Raw genomic sequence first — 25532 nt, forward strand, 5'->3', positions numbered from 1 at the left:
CTCAGGAAATTTTAAGGTTGAAATCACTTTCATGAAGATTTTACTTGTTGCATCGTCCTAATAATTATGTTACAATTCCTGAAGAGACTGATAACGTTTTAAAATACAAAATTTACCTTCAAGTTAATAGCTGAAATAAGATTTCTGAAACAAATTAAAGATTGGTGAAACACTTTTTTTCTATAGAATGGAAACTTGTGAACTTTCAAATATCTTTAACAGAATGAGACATGAGAATTGTATTGGTTAGCGAGTTTTGAGAAGATTCGTCGCTCAGGTTGAGGTTCTGGTTGTAGGTTTACTTACTGAGCTGGGAGGTTCGGTTTCAGATGTTTCATCACCATACTAGGTGACGTCGGTGAGCCTAGGATGAAGCACTGGTGCTATGGCCTACTTTTTATTTATTAATAAATAAAATGTGAGCCATACCACCAGAGCTTCATCCAGAGACTCACTGGTGATGTTACCTCGTACAGTGATGAAACATCTGAAACCGAACCTACCAGCTCAGCAAGCAAGTCTCCATCCAATTGTATTGGTTTTGAATTTGTTTGATGCACAATATATTGCAAATATTGAAAGACACTTTAAACCCATTATGATCATTTTTTTTAACATGGTATCATGAACAAACTGTTCCAGATTATTACATGTGGAATACAGGAAGAACTGGCCATTTGGATACAGAATTGGCTCAAAGATAGACAGAGGGTTGTGGTGTGGGGTTGTCTTTCAGATTGGAGGCCTGTGACCAGTGGGGTGCCACAAGGATCGGTGCTAGGTCCACTACTTTTCTTCATTTATATAAATGATTTGGATGGGAGCATAAGAGGTGTAGATAGTAAGTTTGCTGAAATTGGAGGTTTAGTGGACAGCCAAGAAGGTTACCTCAGATTACAACAGGATCTTGATCAGTGGGCCAATGGGCTGAGAAGAGGCAGATAGAGTTTAATGTGAGGTGCTGCATTTTGAGAAAGAAAATCTTAGCAGGACTTCTACACTTAATGGTAAGGTCCTTGAGAGTGTTGCTGAACAAAGAGACCTTGGAGTGCAGGTTCATAACTCCTTGAAAGTGGAGTCACAGGTAGATAGGATAGTGAAGAAAGCATTTGGTATGCTTTCCTTTATTGGTCAGAGTATTGAGTACAGGAGTTGGGAGATCATATTGTGTATGTACAGGACATTGGTGAGGCCACCTTTGGAATATTGCATGCAGTTCTGGTCTCCTTCCTATCAGAAGGATACTGTGAAACTTGAAAGGGTTCAGAAAAGATTTACAAGGATGTTGCCAGGGTTGCAGGATTTGATCTGTAGGGAGAGGTTCAATAGGCTAGAGCTCTTTTACCTGGAGCATCGGAGGCTGAGGGTTGGCCTTACAGAGGTTTATAAAATCATGAGAGGCATGTTTAGGATAAATAGACAAAGTCTTTTCCCTGGGGTCGATGAGTCCAGAACTAGAGGGCATGGGTTTAGGGTGAGAGGGGAAAGATATAAAAGAGACATATGGGGCAACTTTTTCACACACAATGGTACGTGTATGGAATGAGCTGCCAGAGGAAGTGGTGGAGGTTTGTGCAGTTGCAACATTTAAAAGGCATTTGGATGGGTATATGAATAGGTAGGGTTTGGAGGGATCTGGGCCCGGTGCTGGCAAGTGGGACTAGATTGGGTTGGGATATCTGGTCGTCATGAACAAGTTGGACTAAAGGGTCTGTTTCCGTGCTGTACATCCCTATGACTCCATAAGCAGACTTCTACTTTAGGCATAAACCTACAAGTTCTTTCTATACTCTTAAGTTTTATTTTATATATGACATTGGGTTCTGTTAAATAATCTTTACTGTTTCAGTTTTATTTTCAAGATCTTGATATTAGATAACTCCTTTCTAACTTTTACTTAAATAATCTCTTTCTTCACAAAATTAACATATTTAGAATACACCCAAATGGCGCGAGCTGTAGAACGGTGCTTCAACAAAGCAATGGCCAAGTACTTTCCAAAGGATGAAGTGGACAGTGATGATGACTTCCAAGCTAAAATGATGTGGGAGAAGAAAGATAAGCACAAAAGCAAGCTCAATCACCTGGCGAATGATGAAACGGAGATACTGACCGAAACAACTGATGATATCTCTGGAACGCAACAAGTCAATTGTGTCGTAAACAGCCATCCAGCTACTGATGTCACACACATTATTGCTGATTACAGCAAGAAGGAAGACGCTGAACAACAGCTTTGCAACAAGCTACCTTTGCCCAGTCAAATGCAAATTATAGAAGAGAAGGCAAGAAAAATTTCTATTTTCGTGTTGTTGAATTTAACTTCCTTCCACTCCACTTATGTTTGTCCGTGGGTTGCATCATTCAGTGAGGATGGACACAATCTGTTGTAGATGTCTGATGCTTTTCTGAAATTTGCTTCACAAGCCAGAAGGAGAGGGAGGGCAGAGCATGGGTAGAAATGACAAAATACCTGATTAATCCCACCTAATGCAATTAAGATAATATGGTGGCCTTGTCAGCTTTTCCCCACATGCCAGTAACAAAATACTTACTGTAAAAAGAAGCAGAATGTTTTTTCCCCATCCTCCGTTTGGATATTTGCTCCACCCAGCTGAAGTGCTAGTTTAATATGTGTTAAAATTAAAAGTAGAAACTGACCAGGCCCGCCACTATGGAAATTGTTAGAAGTTATAGAAAATGCAAGGTTTCATAAAATCTTAGAATCCTACAACACATATGTTCTGTCTTGCTTGTACCTACTTTTTGAAAGTGTTACCAGTTTAGTTCTGCTCCTCAGTACCTTTCCCTCATACTGAGTTCTCTTTCAGTACAGATTTAATTGTTCTTTAAAAGTTGTTAAATTCCACAACTCTTTTTCAGGCATTGTCTTTCAGATTTTGAGCACCTGTGGTTTGTTTAAACTGAAACTTGTACACTATTTGATTTCTTGACACCAGGCAAATCTTAATGATTTTTAACATTCTGGTCACAAATTTACGATAATAATGACGGCAGCTTTGTCAACATTTGCTGTAACTTTCGCTGTTAAAACTGACAACCTTGGGACCTTTTATGAGAACAGAGAAGTTGCTGACAGTAATTTTATGCTTCTCCATCAGAGCATGTGCTTTTGCAGCTTGCCCATATTGCAATAATGATCACAACATGTATGTTACCATTGGCTGGCAATACCTTTTTGTTTTATGTATTACAGTATTTGTCATAGTACAGTATCAAATAACTTTTTTCAATTGCTGTATAAGATATTGTGAACTGCCATAAGCTAGAACGAACAAATGATTGTGCTAACCAAGATTTATGTAGAAATCTTTTCACTTATTATGAATAATTATTTTAAAATTTAAAAAGTTAGCATGGTTTAAGATGGGAAGTGGGTGATACCACTGATCAGATTTGCATTAAATGTGACAATTAACCGCCACAGGCCCAAGGCAATATAAAGAAATTGCCTTTTGGGCACAAAGGTTAAACTTGTCAGTTAAATTGTGCTGACATCTCAGGGTATAAAGGAGAGACACGTTTCAGGACATTGCCAAATGACTGAATAAAGCCTGCTAAGAGATCAAAGAGATGAAACTACAAAATTGCATTTCTTTTCAACATGTAGAAAACTTCAGCCAGCAGCCCACTCCCAGGTTCTGACGTCATTCATCAATCTCCGATTCCTCGGGTACCAGAACGAATTGTTATGGAACCAATACGGAAGCGATTTCAGCAGCAATATCGGATGCAGGTAATTTGAGCCGTATCAATATCAATATCAACAGCATGACTTTTTATCCATCATGTTTATTTCACAAATTTTAAGTCCAGTGAAAACTCCATGTGCCACCAAGCTGTTGTGGCATATTGTTGCTATCCTGCTTAAATTATTGTAATGAAATAGCAATAGTATAATGCAAAACATGTTTTCTCATTTGCGAATGAAAACTTAGCAGTGATTTTAGTAAGTAGTATACTGCTATAGAGTACATGAGTATTCGGTTGGGTAACTAACTGTGTTTTAGAACCTAGAACAATACAGTGCAGAACAGGCCCTTCGGCCCTCGATGTTGCGCTGACCTGTGAACTATTCTCCGCTATTTTCCGATGTTTCACCTTGGGGATTCGCTTTTAATTTATTCCTGTCTGATTGAGATGAAATCCTCTTTCTGTTCTTGTAATTTGGAAAATATCAACCAGGTTTCCCTTTGCCCAAATTCAGTGCTATTTGACAATCTTTCTTGAAAGATTGTATTGCAAGCTACGATGATAAGTAGAACAATTTGTACCATCATAGGGGAGCTTTTCTAACGTGTATGAAAGCACATTTTTGAATCATCTGTTTCTGCTGTAACTGACCTAGAAGATGTAAAATGTTTAATTCCTGGCAGCTGATGACCTTTTTGCTTTCGTGATAAGAATTTTCCAGTCAGCGAGTTGGTGCAGGAGGGAGGATTTCAGGTTTATGGATAATTGGGGCTTATTCTGGGGAAGGTGGAATTTCTACAAACAGGACGGTCTTCACTTGAACCACAGGGTTACTAATATCCTGGGTGGGAAATTTGCTAGTGCTATTCAGGTGGGTTTAAACTAGTTTAGCAGGGAAGTGGGAAGCTATGTTGTAGTTCCAGTATACAGGTGGACGAGAGTAGGGAGGACATGGACAGGATTTCATGGTCACAGGAGTGTGCTAGCAGACAGCAAGCTGGTTTGAAGTGTGTCTACTACAATGCCAGGTGTATTCAGAATAAGGTAGGGTGAGCTTGCAGCATGAATAGGTACCTGGGACTTCGATGTTGTGACCATTACGGAGACGTGGATAGAGCAAGGTCAGGAATGGATGTTACAGGTTCCAGGATTTAATCTTGCATTAAGATCAGGGAAGGTGGTAAGAGGGGAAGGTGTGGCTTTGTTAGTTAAGGACAGTATAATGGTGGCTGAAAGAACATTTGATGAGGACTTGTCTGCTGAGGTTAGAAACAGGAGAGGAGAGGTCACACCTCTGGGAGTTTTTTTTTATGGGCTTCCGCAAAGTTCAACGGATGTGGAGGAGAGGATTGGCAAATTGATTCTGGGTAGGAGTGAAAGGAACAAGGTGGTCATTGTGGGGGACTTTAACTTAGTCATAGAGTACAGCATGGAAAGATACCCATCGGTCCAACCCATCCATGCCGACCAGATATCCCAACCCAATCTAGTCCCACCTGCCAGCACCCGGCCCATATCCCTCCAAACCCTTCCTATTCATGCCTCCACCACTTCTTCTGGCAGCTCATTCCATACCCATACCACCCTCTGTGAAAAAGCTGCCGCTTAGATCTCTTTTAATATATTTCCCCATTCACCCTAAACCTATGCCCTCTAGTTCACAACTCCCAACACCAGGGAAAAGACTTTGCCTATTTACCCTATCCATGCCCCTCATAATTTTGTAAACCTCTGTGAGGTCACCCCTCAGCCTCCGACGCTCCAGGGAAAACAGCCCCAGCTGTTCAGCCTCTTCCCTATAGCTCAAATCCTCCGACCCTGGCAACATCCTTGTAAATCGTTTCTGAACTCTTTCAAGTTTCACAACAACTTTATGATAGGCGACCAGAATTGCACGCAACATTCCAACAGTGGCCTAACCAATGTCCTGTACAGCCGCAAAGTGACCTCCCAACTCCTATAACTCAATACTCTGACCAATAAAGGAAAGCATACCAAACGCCACCTTCACTATCCTATCTACCTGCAACTCCACTTTCAAGGAGCTATGAACCTGCACTCCAAGGTGTCTTTGTTCAGCAACACTCCCTAGGACCTTACTATTAAGTGTATAAGTCCTGTTAAGATTTGCTTTCCCAAAATGCAGCACCTCACATTTATCTGAATTAAACTCCCATCTGCCACTTCTCAGCCCATTGGCCCATCTGGTCCAGATCCTGTTGTAATCTGAGGTAACCCTCTTCACTGTCCACTACACCTCCAATTTTGGTGTCATCTGCAAACTTACTAAGTTGTACCTCTTATGCTCGCGTCCAAATCATTTATGTAAATGACAAAAAGTAGAGGACCCACCACGAATCCTTGTGGCACGCCGCTGGTCATAGGCCTCCAGTCTGAAAAGCCACCCTCCACCACCGCTCGGTCTTCTACCTTTGACCAGTTCTGTATCCAAATGGCTAGCTCTCCCTATATTCCATGAGATCTAACCTTGCTAATCAGTCTCCCATGGGGAACCTTGTCGAACACCTTACTAAAGTCCATATAGATCACATCTACCGCTCTGCCCTCATCAATCCTCTTGGTTACTTCTTCAAAAAACTCAATCAAGTTTGTGAGACATGATTTCCCATGCACAAAGCCATGTTGACTATCCCTAATCAGTCCTTGCTTTTCCAAATACATGTACATCCTGTCCCTCAGGATTCCCACCAACAAATTGCCCACCACCGAGGTCAGGCTCACTGGTCTATAGTTCCCTTGCTTGTCCTTATCACCTTTTTAGACAGTGGCATCATGTTTGCCAACCTCCAACCTCCAGTTTTCTGGCACCTCACCTGTGACATTCGATGATACAAATATCTCAGCAAGAGGCCCAGCAATCACTTCTCTCACTTCCCACAGAGTTCTCGGGTACACCTGATCAGGTCCTGGGGATTTATCCACCTTTACCCGTTTCAAGACATCCAGCACTTCCTCCTCTGTAATCTGGACATTTTGCAAGGTGTCACCATCTATTTCCCTATAGTCTATATCTTCCTTATCCTTTTTCACAGTAAATACTGATGCAAAATACTCATTTAGTATCTTCCCCCATTTTCTGCGGCTCCACACAAAGGCCACCTTCTGATCTTTGAGAGGCCCTATTCTCTCCCTAGTTACCTTTTTGTCCTTAATATATTTGTAAAAACCCTATGGATTCTCCTTAATTCTATTTGCCAAAGCTATTCATGTCCCCGTTTTGCCCTCCTGATTTCCCTCTTAAGTATACTCCAACTTCCTTTATACTCTTCGAAGGATTCACTCGATCTATCCTGTCTGTACCTGACATATGCTTCCTTCTTTTTCTTAACCAAACCTTCAATTTCTTTAGTCATCCAGTATTCCCTGTACCTACCAGCCTTTCCTTTCACCCTGACAGGAATATATTTTCTCTGGATTCTCGTTATTTCATTTCTGAAGGCTTCCCATTTTCCAGCCATCTCTTTACCTGCAAACATCTGCCCAAATCAGCTTTCGAAAGTTTTTGCCTAATAACCGTCAAAATTGGCCTTTCTCCAATTTAGAACTTCAACTTTTAGATCTGGTCTATCCTTTTCCATCACTAATTTAAATCTCCAACATTGACCGGAATTGTTACATCTCTTGAACATTGGATGGATCACTTTTTGTCCAACGTGTGCAGGAGGGTTTCCTGATACAATATATCAAAGAGTCAACAAGAAGGGAGGCCACACTGGATTTGGTGTTCGGTAATGAACCAGACCGGGTGTTTTGATTTCGTGATAGGTGAGCACTTCAGAGAGAGTGACCATAATTCAGTTATGTTTAGATTAACAACAGAAAGGGATAGATACATGCCTCAGCAAGAGTTATAGATGGGGGGGAAGGGCAACTATAATACGATTTGGCAGGAGTTAGGAGGCATAGAACGGGGCAGCACAATGCAAGGGACGGGGACAATCGAAATGTGGAGCTGATTTAAGGAACAGATAATGTGTGTCTTTGATAGGTATGTCCCTGTCAGGCAAGGAGGAAGTGATGAGGTCGGGGATCCATGGTTTACTAAAATTTTATCTCTTGTTAAGCAGAAGAGGGAGGTTTATGTGACGTTGAGGCAAGATGGTTCAGATGAGAGTTAGAGTAGCTAGAAAGGATTTAAAGATAGAGTTAAGAGCAAGAAAGGGACATGAGCAGTCTTTTTGCATATAGGTTTTCTCACTGAGTCTTCAGCGCTTGGAATAAAGGAGAACCCTAAAACTTTCTATAGGTGTGAGAGGAATAGGAATCGGGCCTGTCAAAGACAGAAGTGGGAAGTTGTGTGTGGACCTAGGGAGTGAATATTTCTCATCTATTTTCACTCAGGAACAGGAGAGTATTGTAGAGGAGATGACTGAGATATGGGCTATTACACTTGAAAGGATTGAGGTTAGTAAAGAGGAGGTGTTATCAATTCTAGAAGGTGTGAAAGTAGGTAAGTCCCCTGGGCCGGATGAGATGTTTGAGAATTCCCTGGGAAGCTAGGGAGGAGATGGCTGAGCCTTTGGCCTTGATCTTTGAGTCGTCATTGTCAGCAGGTTTAGTACCAGAGACCTGGAGGATTGCAAATGTGCCCTTGTTCAACAAGGGCAGTAGCAATAATCCAAGTAATTATACACCATGAGCCTTACGTCTGTTATAAGAGGATTTATAATCATCTAGCAAGCCAACAATTTAATTGGAAATCGTCAACATGGATTCGTCAAGGGCAGGTTGTGTCTCATACTCTTCATTGAGTTTTTTTGAGAGGGTGACCAAGCATGTGGATGAGGGTAGGGCAGTTGACATGGTGCACATAGACTTCAGTAAAGCCTTGAATAAAGTTACACGTGGTAAGCTATTGGAGAAAATGTGGAGGCATGGGATTGAAGGTGATTTAGCAGTTTGAATTAGAAACTGGCTTTCTGTAAGAAGGCATCAAGTGGCAGTTGATGGAAAATATTCAGCCTGGAGTCTGGTTACTAGTGATATGCCAATAGGATCTGTTTTGGGACCATTGCTGTTTGTCATTTTTATGAACTACTTGGATGCAGGCATAAGTGGATGGATTAGTAGGTTTGCAGATAACACAAAAGTGGGTGGAGTGATGGACAGTGTGGAAGAATGTTGCAGGGAGACTTGGATAAACTGCAGAATTGGGATGGGAGGTGGCAAATGGAGTTTAATGCAGCTAAATGTGAGGTGATTCACTTTGGGAAGAATAACAGGAAGGCAGAATACTGGGTCAATGGAAAGATTCTTGGTAGTGTGAATGTGTAGAGGGATCTTGATGTTCATGTACATAGATCCCTGAAAGTTGCCACCCAGGTTGATAGTTAAGACGACATACCATGTGATAGGTTTTTTTTGCTAGAGGGGTTGAGTTCTGGAGCTGTGATGTCGTGCTGCAACTGTACAAAACACTAGTGCGGCCTCACTTGGTGTATTGTTCCTCATCTCTGGAACTCCTTGGATGAATATTCCTGCATTCTCTCATGTTTTCATATCTTGTCTGATGTGTGGTGCCCAGTACTGCACAAATACTCAGACCAAACCAGTATTCTATAACCTCCTTGCTTTAGTATATTTTATTCCACTATTAAACCCTGGGTACTCTATATTTTATTGACCATGCTCTCAGCCTGTCCTGCCACTTTCAATGACTGACAATGCACAATAAATCCATGAAACAGCCTTTGACCTCGTTTATTCTTTTTTCTTCTTAGCAGCAAATGTTGGTGAATGGGCCAGTGACACCTGCTTCAGCTGGATCTGATTCTACAAAATTACAAACAGTTGGTCTTTCATCTGATGGTCATGGGGATGCAACTCCTCACACTAGTATGCCTACTGACCCTGTTGGTGTCCAAGCACCAAAACATTCCCCTGTCTGTAAACCAATTAGATCTACAAATCTGGGCCTTCCACAGACTGAAACTGAAACAGAAACACTCAGTTCCCACTCAGCCACTGTTGTTCCAATGTCAAATGGAAGCCGAGAAGCAATTGCACAGCCAAATAAATCAAGTGGTGATTGTCATGTGGCAGATTTGAATCATACTAAAGGAGCAGAATGGCCTGGATACTTGAACCATTCCAGTCTTCATCCTCAAGATAGATTGCCAGAAGGACAGTCTAATCCTGTGTCAGTGGAGAATGCAAGTCCTGTTGTGCAGACTCATCTGACAGCAACAAACAATTCAGTGATTGAAACTAGAAGTCCTGTTAAAAATGAAACTTTACCCAACACATGTGGAATTTCTGTGCAAAACAATGAACTGCATCCAAGTCAGCCTAATGTGCAAATGTCAGATTTTAACCTGGATAAATATCCAAACAATCCTCTTGGTCAAACTTCTCAAAGAGCACTTGTTAAAGGTAATTCATTTGAATGCCATAAACTGTTATATTAATTACATTTTATAACTAAACACTTTCTGACATGTAGTTTTTAATTCTTGCGTTACAATGTACAGTTCTTTTGATCACTTGATATTTTCTTGCTGCATCTTGTAAACCACAGCACAATGATACACTGAAATGTTAAAATGTTTCTGTCAGAGACAGGAATGACTGGCTTCAGTTGCATTCTGCTTAACCTCCCCAACTGAATTTTCTTAAGTAAGAAAGATACAAGGATGCAGTAATTCCAGAAAAGGAATAAACTGTGAGATAGTCACTCTTATGCCCTTTTGCTATCGCTTACTGCTGGAATCAGCTACATGATTCTCATAGTTGAAATGTTTTTTGTGGAAGAACACACCAGATCTCATTCTGAACAGAAGGAAGTGACTTCTAACTGTCTTCAGACTTTGGAAATGAAAGGGTTCAATCTACCAGCCACTGTAAACTTAGCATTACTTTAGCTTTAACTGTATGTTTGACAATTGCAGTGCCTAATGGAGACTGTTTTCTTGTTTTGAAGGCTGCATGCTTTCCTAAAAAAAATAACTTTGAAATCAAAAAGGTTGTTGACTATCGCATCCAGAAGTGGTTCTATCACACTTAATACGCCAATTGCCAACATTCGTCAAGAAAGATTCTTTCGTTGTTTACTGTTGAAGTTGAGGATGGAGTTAGATTTACTAAAAATTAGGTATATAATGCTGCAAAGCATCAGGATTGGGGCATTTTAGAAACCCTCAAAAGGCTACCAAAAATTGACAAGGGAAAATATAGAACATGACAGTAAACTAATCAAAGATATAATCAACAAAACTCTTATTGCATGTAAAAAGGAAAGTAGCTAAAGTAAGCATTGTTCCCTCAGAGGCACAGACAGAAGAAATTATCATGGAGCAGGCATTATTAAATGCTAGGAGCATGAACAATTACATTCAGGGTAGAAATCTGAAATGTACTGCCTGAAAAGTTGCTAGAAGCAGACTCAGTAATAACTTGGCAATGGATAAATGCATGAGGGGGAGATAATTTTACAGGATTGTAGAAAAGAGCAAGGGAATGGAACTTAGTGTGGCTGAAAGTGCTAACAGTGGCATGATGAGCCTCCTCTATAAGGTTCTATTTAAGTAGGTACATTGGATGGCATTTCAAACAGTGGATATGTTTTTCTAACCTTTATCAACAATATTGAGTCATAGACTCTAACAGCATGGAAACAGATCCTTTGGTCTACACTGACCAGATATTCCAAACTGATGAAGTCCCATTTGTCAGCATTTGGCCCATATCCTTCTAAACACTTCCTATTCATGTACCTATCCAGATGTCTTTTAAATGCTGTAATTGTACCACCCGTGTTGGTGTGTTTAATGGTGGGGAATGTCGTAAAGTCTTATTGTATGGCCAACTTGCTGCCCACCTGCCCCTGACTTTTATGAAATGTTGTGGGATGGGAGATGATGGTGCTGCACAGCCCATACCGTCCTGCTGTTAGCCTCATTCCATTCCTATTTTACTGAAAACCAGGATAGGCCTGAGAGAGCCCAGCAGCATTTTTTGCTCGAGCTGGGGACAAGTGGGAAGATGTTCTTTTGTAGGTCTCCTATATTCATTTGCTACACATCCCCATACTAAGATCATATTTTCTCCCTTTATATCCCTCAACCCACAACAGCTTACCTGTCGTTCAGCTCCAGCAAAGAACTCCATTTGGAGTTTGCTATTGGTCCTGGTGTTGCCACTACTTCTGCTGAGATTGTACAGCTGCTAGCCATCTGATGAGCTGACAGCTCTGTTGTAGTCCCTGAGAGATAAAAATACGACCTCCAGCCTATGACAGTGGTGCAGCTGTTCTTATTTGTGGGCTCTGGGCAGACAGGTCCCACAGTGTTCGGAAACATTCACCCTCATTGTTTTAAAAAGTCAGATTTGGAGATTCTGAACATTCTTATGCAATTAATTCTCCCATAAACTGTTAGCATTGTTCCAAGGGTATGATTTTTAGGATTAGAAAACTTTGTCTAGGATATAGTAAATTTCAAATGTTTTGCTAACTCCTCACCCACATTACTTCAGATCTTAAGGTTTAAAACTACAGAGGAGAGAGTCTATTTTTATTAGGGCAAATTACAGGTGCACACAAATGTTACGAATTATACGGCACAGCTTTTGTTTTAGTTCAGTTGGCAGAAAGATTTAAATTTTGCATTCACAGCAACATCTTTTCTTCCTTTGCTGGAATTGGGTGGAGTAAATTTGACATCCTGAATGAAGCAAAATTAACCTGTTTCTAATTCTTTTGCATTTTAAATCCCCACAGGTGCACATCTAGATCAAACTGCCAACAGTGATTTGTTTTCTACAGATCAGCATCATTTGGTGAACAGAGAGCCTATTTCTAATAAAGTAACCCCTCTAAATGCCTCTAATCTACTTCAGCAAGACACTACAGGAAAGAGCACAGAATCAGAGAGACTTGGTGGAATTTTAGCACTTAAGAAACAGAAATTATTTCAAAGCAACGAAATTGGAGAACAAGACTCTGAAGGATGCAAATTAAGGGAGGGGCAAAATTTGTCAAATAGTTTAACCAATAGTGAAAAGCAGAGCATGAGAAATCCCAAATCAACAGAAAATCTGAGACTAAAATTAACAAACAATGCAGAAACACATTCAAATCTGACTAATTGTAGTGGAGGATCTATTGGCAATGTTCAGCATAGAAACCCTGCAGTGCTTGTTGCTCATCCTGACACAAGGCATCAATTTGGACCAGTGCCAGCTTACATGCACTATGTGGGATGTAATTCCGAGAACCTGGCCTCAGCTCATTCCTTTGTCCAGCATGCTCCTCATCTTATGGTGGTTCATCCAATGCAAGGCCAGAGCTCTCATTTGTACCAGCATCCGATGGAGCAGCAACTCTCCTCTCACTTGAACAATATTGGCTATCGTGCGCAGCAACCGATTCAGACCGCTGTAATGCCTGATCGGAGTTACCTTGCAGGGCAACCTGGTTTATACAACCAGTCACCATTCTTATTCTTAAGAGAGAGCAGTGGGCAGTCACAAGCAATTCGGAGGGAAAGAACTGACATATATTCTGAGCACCGAATACCAGAAAGAGAAGAATGCAACCCTGTGCATGAAGCTTCAATGCAAAAGCAGAAAAATGAAGCATCAGAGAGAACTGTTGTGGCTTCCAAAATTGAAAGCAATGGGGAAGTTAGTACACATGATAGACTGCAAGACTATTTAGATTTTGAAGGCCAAACTGCAACGAAAAGGCAAAAGGTTATCCATTCAGTTTCTGCAGCTTATAATACTAGTCAAATATCCAGTGGAATTTATTCACATGAAATTCCACACCCTGCACTTTATGCCCATGCACCATCTCATAATGTACAGAGACTGCCTTATGGGCAGACATATAATCCACAATTACTGCGTGTACGTTCAGTAATAACATCAACATCCAACCATGTGATACCCCATCAAGTGATGAATCAAAGTCCTTTTGGAATGCAATTACTTAGTCATTCAGACATGAAACCAAGCCCTTACCCTGGAACTGTAATTGTACAAAGACCACCATTCAATACGAGTGGAGATCTCTACATGATAAGAAAGTGAGTATAATTTATGATTTCTTTGGCCCATAAAAATAAGCATTATTACAATGTAACTTTACAAACTAATGGTTAGATCACATGTGGAATAATGAGTTCTGAGCATCAAATCTGAGGGAGAATACTAAAAGCTAGGAAGATGCCTTGGAGGGCATTTGCCAAGTGTGATTAGACTCCAAGGGTTAAATTACGAAAGATTATGCAAACTAGGATTGTATTTCTTGGAATTGAAATCATTTTGAATGATTTCATCAACATATTCAGGATATTAATAGGACAAGGTAGATAATCTGTTTCTGCTGGTTAGAGAGCCTAGAACTGGTGTGCAGATTGACAGTTAGGACAATGAATGAAATTAGGTATCGCTTCAATATGCGGGTGGTAGTAATGCTAGATCAGTTACTGAATTGAAAAGTGAAGTTAGTAGATGTTTTTGTTCATCAGTGTAAGAAAGTTTTAGAAAGTAGGAGGAGGAGGATTAGGCCATTTGGCACTTTGGGCCTATTCCATTATTCAGTAAAGCTGTAGCCACTCTGGTAGTAGGCTCAGCTTCACTTTACAGTCTGCACGTCCAGCCTTTGACTCCTTATCAAAAATCCATCTAACTCAGCCTCAAATAAATGAAAAGACCCAGCCTACCTTAAAAACTGCCTTCTGGGAAAGGTAGTGCCACACTCAAAAACACTTCGTGATTTAAAAAAAAATCCTCGTCTCTATTTTTTAAAAAATCTCTTATTCTTAAACTCTGTTCCTAGATTTAGTCTCTCCACTTAAGGGATATTGTTCTGGAATTCCCCAATCTAGTCTCCTCAAATCTTGTATTCTTCAATAACATTGCCTGTCATTCATGTAAAGCCTAACCTGTTCAGCCTCTCTTCGTAATGATAAACCATTCACCCCAGGAGTGAATCCAGTGAACCTTCTCTGAACTATTTCTAAAACAAATATATACTTTTCAAATAAGACCAAAACCACGCATTATTCCAGATGTGGTCTCAACAATATTTTGTGCAGCTGCAATAAAGCCTTTCCTACTTTAATTTTCCATTATCCTTGCAATAAACCAGAACCTTTCAATTGCTATTCTAATCATTTGCTGTATCAGCCAACTAACTCGTACTAAAATGTCTAGAATCTACTGTACTATTGAGTTTTATGACCTCTCTATTTAAATAGTTGTCTACAAGTCAAAGTTAGATCACAGATCAGGCATTATCTCATTGAATGATAGAGCTAGGTCAAGGAACAAAATGGCTTACTTCATTCTTAAGTCCAAGGAATAATTTCTTGAAGGTCAATTTTTTTTGTTGGTAGTTCTGAAGGTCTGCCAAGATCAGTAGATTTAGTCTTGCTGGCATGACATCACAGTTTCAAAGATTGAAAGAATCTCACTTTCTATCATTGTCTAACACTCCATTTCTTGTGTGCCTTGTTGCTGTGACCTAACATTGAACTAGTTTGTATGGGGAAGGGAATCTTAACAGGGAATTCTGATAAAAACAAAAGCTGGTTATGACAGCAGGTAGAGAAACTGTAATTTAAGTTGGGAAACAGCATAAACAAAACCTATAATAACCAAGGGTCGAATGACAGAATAATATTAAGACAGAATTCTATCTGAATGTACACAACATTTGCAGTGCAATAGATAATTTGATGGTGTTAATAAAAGGGTGTGATTTAAATACCTTTATGGAGATGTGGCTGCAAGGGTGACCAAGACTGGGGACTGAATATTAAAGAACATTTGGCATTTATCATGGATAAGCATAAAGAAGTGGGTTAGTGCTCATCACAAGGGATAGGGTCAGTATATTAATGAGAGGATCTCCAATTGAAAGGAAAGAATGTCGAAGCTGTTTGATTGGAGCCAAAAAACAGCAAATGGTGGGAATCATTGGTAAGAGTAATTTACAGGCTACCAAACAGTACTGATAATGTAGGGTCCATAAAATCAGGAATTAAGATGCACGTGTAGCAAGGGGGATGCAGTAATCATGGGTCACTTCAACCTACGTATAGACTGGGTAAGTCTGTGACCATCCGTGTTGTGAAGGAAGATCATTTTCTGCAGCAATATGTTGAACCAACTGGGGAGCAGCCTCTTTTTATCCTTGATCATAAGTTGCTAAAAGCTAGTGTACAAGTATAGTAGGCAGTTTGGGAGGAAATGGCCTGGTGATATTATCACTGTTATTAATCTAGAATCCCAGGATAATGTTCTGGGGACCTGGGTTCAAATCCCACCACAGCAGATGGTGGAATTTGAATGCAATAAAAACAAATTGGAATTTAAGGGCTGACTGACCGTGAAACCATTGTCAATTGTCAGAAAAACCGATATGGTTCACTAATGTCTTTTAGAGAAGTAAATCTGCCATCCTTACCTGGTCTGGCCTATGTGTGAATCCAGAGAGCCATAGCAATGTGGTTGACTTTTAACTGCCCTCTGAAATGACTGGGCAAGCCTCTCAATTGTATCAATCGCTAGAAATGAAACCGGACAGACCACTGGGCATCAGCCTTGGAACTGCAAAGACAATGGCAAAAACACAAAGCCCTATTGATCATGCAGAGTCCTCTTTAGCACCATCTGTGGGCTAGTGCCAAAAGTGGGAGAGCTGTCTTTCAGACTAGTCAAGCAACAGCCTGACGTAGTCATTCTTACGTATCATACCTCACAGATAACACCCTTGTCACTACCATTACCATCCCTGGATATGTCCTGTTCCTCCACAGGACAGGCACAAGAGTGGTGGCACAGTGGTATACGGTGGGGAGGGAGTTGCCCTGGGAGTCCTTAACATCGACTCCAGATCCCATGAAGTCTCATTGCTTCAGGTTAAACATGGGCAAGGAAACGTCATCTTAGTTACCATGTACTGTCGTCCTCCTGCGGATTAATCTGTACTCCTCCATGTTGAAGAACACTTGGAGGAAGCACTGAGGGTGGCAAGGGCACAAAATGTACTCTGGATGGACGATTTCAATGTCCATCACCAAGAATGGCTCAGCAGTAGCATTACTGATCGAAGTGGTCAGGTACTAAAAGATATAATTGCTAGACTAGGTCTTCAGCAGGTGGTGAAGAAACCAACAAGAGAAGAAAGAAACATACTTGACCTAATATTTCCTAATCTGCCAGCTGCAGAATGTCCATGACAGTATCTGTAAAAGTAACCACTGCCCTGTCCTTGTGGAGACGAGGTGCTGGCCTTCACATTGAGAGTAACCTCCATCATGTCATGGCATTATCACCATGGTAAATGTGACAGACTTTGAACCGATCTAGCAGCTCAAGACCGGGTATCCATGAGGCGCTGTGGGCCATCAACAGCAGCAGAACTGTACTCCAGCACAATCTGCAACCTCATGGTTTAGCACATCCCCCACTCAGGAGAAAGTGAGGACTGCAGATGCTGGGGATCAGAGCCGAGTGTGTGTGGTGCTGGAAAAACACAGCAGGTCAAGCAGCATCCACAGAGCAAGAGAATCGACATTTTGGGCATAAACCCTTCATCAGGAATGAAGGATTCCTGATGAAGGGCTTATGCCCAAAACATCAATTTTCCTGCTCCTTGGATGCTACCTGACCTGCTATGCTTTTCCAGCACCACACTCTTGACTCATTCCCAACTCAACCATCACCATCAAGCCAGGGGATCAACCCTGGTTCATTGGAGAGTGCAGGAGGGCATGCCAGGAGTAGCATCAGGCATACCTAAAAATCAGATGTTAATCTGGTGAAGCTACCAAACAGGACTATTTATGTGCCAAATGGCATAAACAGCAAGTGATAGACAGAGCTAAGCAATCCCACAGCCAATGGATCAGATCTAAGCTCTGCAGTCCTTTCACATCCAGTCATGAATGGTGGTGGACAAATAAACAACTCGCTGGAGGAGAATATCCTCATCCTCATCCTCAGTGATGGAGGAGCCCAGCACATCAGTGCAAAAAATAAGGCTGAAGCATTCGTAACAGTCTTCAGTCAGAAGTGCCGAGTGGATGATCCATCTCTGGCTCCTGCAGTGGTCGCCAGCATCACAGATACCAGTCTCCAACTAATTAGATTCACTCTACGTGATATCATGAAACAGCTGGAGGCACTGGATACTGCAACAGCTCTGATAACACTCCGGCAATATTACTGAAGATGTGTGCTCCAGAACTTGTCGCTCCCCTAGCCAAGTTCTTCCAGTACAGTTACAACACTGGCATCTACCCAACAATGTGGATATTGCCCAAATATGTTCTGTACACAAAAAAGCAGGACAAAATCGCCCAATCAGTCTACTCTCCATCATCAATAAAGTGATGGATGGGGTCATCAACAGTGCTATCAAGCAGAACCTACTCGGCAGAAACCTGCTCAGTGGCGCCTAGTTTGGGTTTTGCCAGGGTCATTCAGCTCCTGATCCTCTTACAGCCTTGGTTCAAACATGGACAAAAGAGCTGAATTCCAGAGGTTAGGTGAGAGTGTCAGTCCTTGACATCAAGGCAGTATTTGACCAAGTTATGCATCAAGGAGCTCTGGCAAAACTGGAATCAATGGGTATCGGGAACAAACGCTCCGCTGATTTAGAGTCATACCTGGCACAAAGGAAGATGGTTGTGGTTGTGGAAGATCAGTCATTTCAGTTCCTGCAGGATTCCTCACTAGTGTCCTAAGCCCAACAATCTTCAGCTGCTTCATCAATGAAGTATTAGGCTAGAAGTGCAGCCCTCCACTCCCTCTGCTTCAATCCCAACCTCACCATCAAACCAGTGAATAAAGGGGGTGCAGTGGTAGTTTGGTGCATTGACCTCTACACCACTGAAGCCAGACGCCAACTCAAAGACACATCCTCCTACACCCCCCTCGACCAAGACCTCCCCCCACCCCACCCCCATCACTAAACCATCATCTCCCAGACCATACAATATCACCACCTCAGGAGATCACCCACCCACAGCTTCCAACCTCGTAGTCCAAGAACCCCGCACCACCTGATTTTACCTCCTTCCCAAGACCCACAAGCCTGACCATCCCAGACGACCATTGTCCCAGCATGCTCCTGCCCCATTGAACTCATCTCCACCTACCTTGATACTGTCCTTTCCCCTGGTCCAGGAACTCCTCACATACGTTCGAGACACCACCCACGCCCTCCATCTCCTCCAAGAGTTCTGTTTGTCCGGCCCCCAACACCTCATCTTCACCATGGACATCCAGTTCCCTCTATGCCTCCATTCACTATGACCAGGGCCTCCAAGCCCTCCGTTCTTCCTCACCCAATGTCCCCAACAGTACCCTTTCACTGACACACTCATTCATTTGGTTGAACTGGTCCTTACCCTCAATAAATTCTCCTTCGAATCCTCCCACTTCCTCCAGACCAAAGGGGTAACCATGGGCACTCGTATGGGCCCCAGCTATGCCTGTCTCTTTGTCGGCTATGTAGAACAATCCATCTTCCATAGTTACACTGGCACCACTCCCCACCTTTTCCTCTGCTACACTGATGACTGAGAGGAGCTTGAGCAGTTCATCAAGTTCACCAACACATTCCATCCTGCCCTTAAATTCACCTGGACCATCTCTGACACCTTCACAGACCTCGCCATCTCCATTAATGATGACTGACTTGACACTGATTTTTTTTGCAAACGCACTAACTCCCACAGCTACCTGGATTATACCTCATCCCACCCTACCTCCTGCAAAAATGCCATCCCGTATTCCCAATTCCTCCACCATATCTGCTCCCAGGAGGACCAGTTACACCACAGAACACACCAAATGGCCTCCTTTAGAGACCGCAGATTCCCTTCCTGCGTGGTTGAAGATGCCCTCCAACGCATCTCATCCACATCCTGCACCCTCCCCTGCCACTGCAGGAATTGCAAAACCTGCGCCCATACCTCCACCCTCACTTCCATTGAAGGCCCCAAAGGAGCCTTCCACATCCATCAAAGTTTCACCTGCACATCCACCAATCCAATGTCATTTACTGTATCCGTTGCTCCCGATGCGGTCTCCTCTACATTGGGGAGACCGGATGCCGCCTCGTGAGTGCTTCAGGGAACATCTCCGGACACCCGTACCAATCAACCCCCCCGCCCCGCTCCTCGGATGCTGCCTGACCTGCTGTGCTTTTCCTCCACCACTCTAATCTAGACTCTGGTTTCCAGCATCTGCAGTCCTCACTTTTGCCTAGAAGTGGAGTGTTCGCTGATTGCATGGTGTTTAACACCTCTCGTGACTCCTCAGATATTGAAGTAGTCCGTGCTCAAATACAACAAGATCTGGACAATATCCAGACTTGGGCTGACAAGTGGTAAGTAACATTCACGCCATACAAATGCCAGACAATGATCATCGCCAGTAAGAGACACACTAACCCACCACCCCTTGACAATCAATGGTGTTAATCCTTCACTGTTAAATTCTTGGGGTTAACATTGACCAGAAACTGAACTGGACACAGTGGTTACAAGAGCAGGTCAGAGACTAGGGAAACTGCAGCGAGTAACCTGACACCCCAGAGTCTATCCATCATCTACAAGGCGTAAGTCAGGATTGTGATGGAATAGTCCCCACTTAGCTAGATTGATTCAGCTCCAATACAAAGCAACCCAGTTGATTGGCACCACGTCTACAAACATTCAATCCCTTTACCACTGGTGCTCAGTACACACTTCTGCTACTATCTACAAGTTGCACTGCAGAAATTCTCCAAAGATCCTGAAATAGCACCATCCAAACCCATGACCACTTATATCTGAAAGGACAAGAGCAACAGGTATTTGTGGACACCACCACCTGCAAGTTCCCCTCCAAGCCACTCATCACCCTGACTTGGAAATACATCACTGTTCCTTCACTGTTGGATCAAAAATCCTGAAATTCCCTCCCTACTGGCATTGTGAGTTAACCCACAGCAGTAGACTGCAGCGATTCAAGAAGGTAGCTCATCACGTCAAGGGCACATAGGGATGGATTATCAATGTTGGCCAGCCAGCGACATCCAAGTCCCACAAATAAATTTTTTAAAACATTGTGTATAGCATTGGTGAACAATGATGCAGTTCTGGTCCTCTGCTTGAGGAAGGATATAGGGAATGCCGCGAAAGTTGACCAGAACCATGCCGGGAGTAGTGGGACTATTCTGTGAGAGATTGCAGAAACTGGGCCTTTATTCTTTGGTGTTCAGACAAATACAAGAAGATCTCATTGATAGATGCAGAAAGCATGTTTTCCCTTGTTATGAGGTCTAAACTAGGGGGGACAGTCTCTGAATAAAAGGCAAGCCTTTTCAGGCATGCAGTGAGGATAAGTGTCTTCACTCAGAGGATGGTGAATCTCTGGAATCCTTATGACCACAAGACAGAGGAGCAGAATGAGGCCATTTGGCTCATTAATTCTGCTCTACTATTCAATCATGGCTGATTTGTTTCTCAACTCCATTTTCTTGCCTTCTCCCTGATCAGACCAAAGAGGGCTATGGAAGATCTGTCACTAAGTATGTTCAAGGCAGAGACTGATAGATTTCTTACCACTACTAATACCAGTAAGGTGTGGGGGGTGGGTTGGCGGGGGGGGGCGGTGGGCAGGGAGAGGGTGGTGGTGCTGTTAGGGGGATCAGAGGAGAGTCAATTGGCCTCTATTTGCACTGTTGGGATTTTATGATTCTGAGTTCCTAACATTCCGTAAGGGACTTTCAGTTTGTTTACAGTTGAAGTTTAAAGAAAATTGTGATTTTAAACTCGCCCAAATCTGCCTAATATGCAATATAAAGATTCTTCTGGATTGGCATTATCACATACCATGAGAGCCCTTGTTCTCTTTATTAGATAAATACAGAAGGTTTTAATTTAATTGAAGAAAATGACTGGACAATCTATTTTTAAATCATTCAGAAGCTTTTGGTGATGATATGTTAAAGATCATTCATAGCCTGAGTTGCAAAAGCACCATAGACTTTTACATGTATGTTGTTGTCTGGAACTATGAATAGTGATAGTAGAGTCTCCAACCTTTTTTCCATTTTGCAGACTATAAAATACTTATGATTTTACTGTCTGTCATTGGGCAATGTGTTTGAAAGACTTTCACAGGAAAGACATTAGCTGCAAATGTGTTGCTGGTCAAAGCACAGCAGGCCAGGCAGCATCTCAGGAATAGAGAATTCGACGTTTCGAGCATAAGCCCTTCATCAGGAATAAGAGAGAGAGAGTCAAGCAGGCTAAGATAAAAGGTAGGGAGGAGGGACTAGGGGGAGGGGCGATGGAGGTGGGATAGGTGGAAGGAGGTCAAGGTGAGGGTGATAGGCCGGAGTGGGGTGGGGGCGGAGGGGTCAGGAAGAGGATTGCAGGTTAGGAGGGCGGTGCTGAGTTGAGGGAACCGACTGAGACAAGGTGGGGGGAGGGGAAATGAGGAAGCTGGAGAAATCTGAATTCATACCTTGTGGTTGGAGGGTTCCCAGGCGGAAGATGAGGCGCTCCTCCTCCAGCCGTCGTGTAGTTGTGTTCTGCCGGTGGAGGAGTCCAAGGACCTGCATGTCCTCGGTGGAGTGGGAGGGGGAGTTAAAGTGTTGAGCCACGGGGTGATTGGGTTGGTTGGTTCGGGCGGCCCGGAGGTGTTCTCTGAAGCGTTCCGCAAGTAAGCGGCCTGTCTCACCAATATAGAGGAGGCCACATCGGGTGCAGCGGATGCAATAGATGATGTGTGTGGAGGTACAGGTGAACTTGTGGCGGATATGGAAGGATCCCTTGGGGCCTTGGAGGGAAGTGAGTGTGGAGGTGTGGGCACAAGTTTTACATTTCCTGCGGTTGCAGGGGAAGGTGCCGGGGGTGGAGGTTGGGTTGGTGGGGGGTGTGGATCTGACAAGGGAGTCACGAAGGGAGTGGTCCTTGCGGAACGCTGATAGGGGAGGGGAGGGAAATATATCCTTGGTGGTGGGGTCCGTTTGGAGGTGGCGGAAATGGCGGCGGATGATACGTTGTATGCGCAGGTTGGTGGGGTGGTAGGTGAGAACCAGTGGGGTTCTGTCTTGGTGGCGGTTGGAGGAGCGGGGCTCAAGGGCGGAGGAGCGGGAAGTGGAGGAGATGCAGTGGAGGGCATCGTCGATCACGTCTGGGGGGAATCTGCGGTCCTTGAAGAAGGAGGCCATCTGGGCTGTGCGGTGTTGGAATTGGTCCTCCTGGGAGCAGATGCGGCGGAGACGAAGGAATTGGGAATATGGGATGGCATTTTTACAGGGGGCAGGGTGGGAGGAGGTGTAGTCCAGGTAGCTGTGGGAGTCAGTCGGTTTATAATAGATGTCTGTGTTGAGTCGGTCGCCCGAGATAGAAATGGAAAGGTCTAGGAAGGGGAGGGAGGAGTCTGAGACAGTCCAGGTGAATTTCAGGTCGGGATGGAAGGTGTTAGTAAAGTTGATGAACTGTTCAACCTCCTCGTGGGAGCACGAGGCAGCGCCGATACAGTCATCGATGTAGCGGAGGAAAAGGTTTTGACCGTGTTATGAATACACCTTTTTTGGTCATTGAACCCTGGGGAGGAACTCAGACGTGTAGCTTTTGGTTAAGTAGGGGCACTACTCAATGTGCCACGTTACCTCAATATCTATTTTTCAGTATTCAGTACATTTCTCTCAAGTTTTTTTTTGTGAGACGTGTGTTACTGGCTGGCCAGCATTTATTGCCCATCCCTAGTTGCCCTTGACAAGGTAGTGAGCTGTTGTCCATCTCCTATGTGTTGACCCACAATGCCATTAGGGAGGGAATTCCAGGATTTTTACCCAGTGACAGTGAAGAAACAGATATATTTCCAAGTCAGAATGATGAATGGCTTGGAGGGGAACTTTCAGATAGTGGTGTCCTCATTTATCTGTTGCCCTTGTCCTTCTAGATGGAAATGGGTTTGGAAGGTGCTACCTGAGTGAGTTAGTCTTGAGATTTTTTTAATGTCATTCAGCCATTCACAGAGACACTAAGTACTGAGGATGTACCTTGCCCCTCAGCTGTCCTAATTCTCCATAGAAACAACACTTGATTGCAACTTAAACACATCTGGAGATGGCACTGTCAGTAGTTATGTTAAGGCCCTATGTCCTACACTGTACCAGGTTAACATTTGAAAAGTAACATTGACATTTTCACTATTTGTGATGTAAGGTGTATCATTTTATCTATTTTTGAACTAGTGGCATGTAGATTTGTTCTGTGTTCTGAAGGCATTCAGTGATCAACTTGTAAGTATGTCTGTCGCCATGGTGATTTCATTTCAAAGAATATGAGAAAGACTTCCTGGCAAATCACGGGGTTTAGTTTGTATTGGGAGAGTTTTAGAGTGCAAAGCATAAATAGTGTAGTGCATTAGATGCTCATAAGATTCTGGAATGTTTGGGGGTAACATCTAATGTATTTGATATGGTGGGAGAGGGAGAAACAAAAGCTTTGGAGTTTTAGTAAGACAGCTGGAGAGGGTTTAGAAAAGATTTACCAGGATGTTGTCAAGACTGGAGAGTTTCAGTTATAAGGAGAGGCTGAATTGGCTGGGACTTTTTTTCACTGAAGTGTAGGAGGTTGATGGGTGAGCTTTGTAAAGGTTTATAAAATCATGAAGGGTGAGGAAGTTCAAAACAAGCGGGCATATTTTGAAGGTGAGAGGCGAAAGATTTAAAATGGTCTTGAGGGGCAACCTTTTTCCCCACATAGGGTGATTCATATGTGGAATGAACTACCAGCAGAAACAGATGTAAGTACAATTACAACATGTAAAAAATATTTGGATAGGTACATGAATAAGAGTTTTAGAGAGATGTGGGTCAAGTGTAAGCAAATAGGATTAGTTTAGGTAAAAAACCAACAGAAATATGGATGCTGGAAATCAAAGACAGAAATAGAAATTGCTGAAAAAGTTAAGCAAGTCTGGTAATATCTGTGGAGAGAAATCAGAATTAAACTTTCAGGTCGAGTAACCCTTCATCGGAACAGTTCTGAGGAAGGGACACTCGACCCAAGATGTTAACTCTGATTTCTCTCCACAGATGTTGCCCAGACCTGGTGAGCTTTCCAGAAATTTCTGTTTTTGCTTCGGAAAGTTTGGGGAAACCTGGTTGACATGGATAAGTTAGACTGAAATGTCTGTTTCCATGCTGTATGACTAAGCCTTGGCTGAAGCTGTGTGAAGAATTGTTCCTGAAAAATGAGTTTAATGTAAGGATTTCAGACCAGATGTGTGTGGTTAAAATTTGAAGGGTTATTTTGAAAATTAGAAAGTCTGAGCTCAGTTGTATGAAGGCTCTAGAAAAAGGCTATCGTATTCTCAAGGCAGGGCATTGGAGTCAGGAGTCACAGTTAAAATTCAGTCCTGTAGATATGAATTAGAAGCAAATCCTCTCTGTGGGTACTGTAAAGGAGGGTCTTAGGATTGTGTTCTACAGTGTATATTGAAATCTTTAAATTTGTGTTCTATGTAAGTATTTTGGTTCACTATCTTTATTTCTTTTAATAATAAACTGCTGTTTCATTATTAAAATGAAACCTGCAGCATTTTGTGTTCTTATGTTTCAGTGAGATACCACGTTGTTTCTAAAAAAAAATCTATCAAGCCGCATTTCAGTCTGGGACCTGACTTGTCCATTAATAACATCAGTTGGGATTATAACACATTTAAACTCCAGTTCATTGAGTAAATAATCGTGTCCAGGTATAGTTTAATATGTTATGCTGAATTGGCAACTTTCCCCTGTAATGTAGTGTAAATGAAGGAAAGAAGTTGATTGA

General features: G+C 42.6%; 1 protein-coding gene across 5 annotated transcripts in view; it reads left to right on the forward strand.

Annotated features, from left to right (window-relative positions):
* Positions 1 to 25532, forward strand: part of LOC132824484 (bromodomain-containing protein DDB_G0280777-like) — a 90043-nt gene that overhangs the window by 60632 nt on the left and 3879 nt on the right. For 4 of the 5 annotated variants that reach the window (XM_060839063.1, XM_060839060.1, XM_060839061.1 and 1 more), the window contains 4 exons: positions 1936 to 2285; positions 3632 to 3757; positions 9456 to 10107; positions 12452 to 13760. In XM_060839063.1, the coding sequence (XP_060695046.1) occupies positions 1936 to 2285; positions 3632 to 3757; positions 9456 to 10107; positions 12452 to 13760 (2437 nt within the window). The remainder of the gene's footprint in view (positions 1 to 1935; positions 2286 to 3631; positions 3758 to 9455; positions 10108 to 12451; positions 13761 to 25532) is intronic. The other variant, XM_060839062.1, reaches the window with a different exon arrangement.

This window comes from Hemiscyllium ocellatum, chromosome 18, assembly GCF_020745735.1.
Source record: "Hemiscyllium ocellatum isolate sHemOce1 chromosome 18, sHemOce1.pat.X.cur, whole genome shotgun sequence".
Classification (NCBI taxonomy): Eukaryota; Metazoa; Chordata; class Chondrichthyes; order Orectolobiformes; family Hemiscylliidae; genus Hemiscyllium; species Hemiscyllium ocellatum.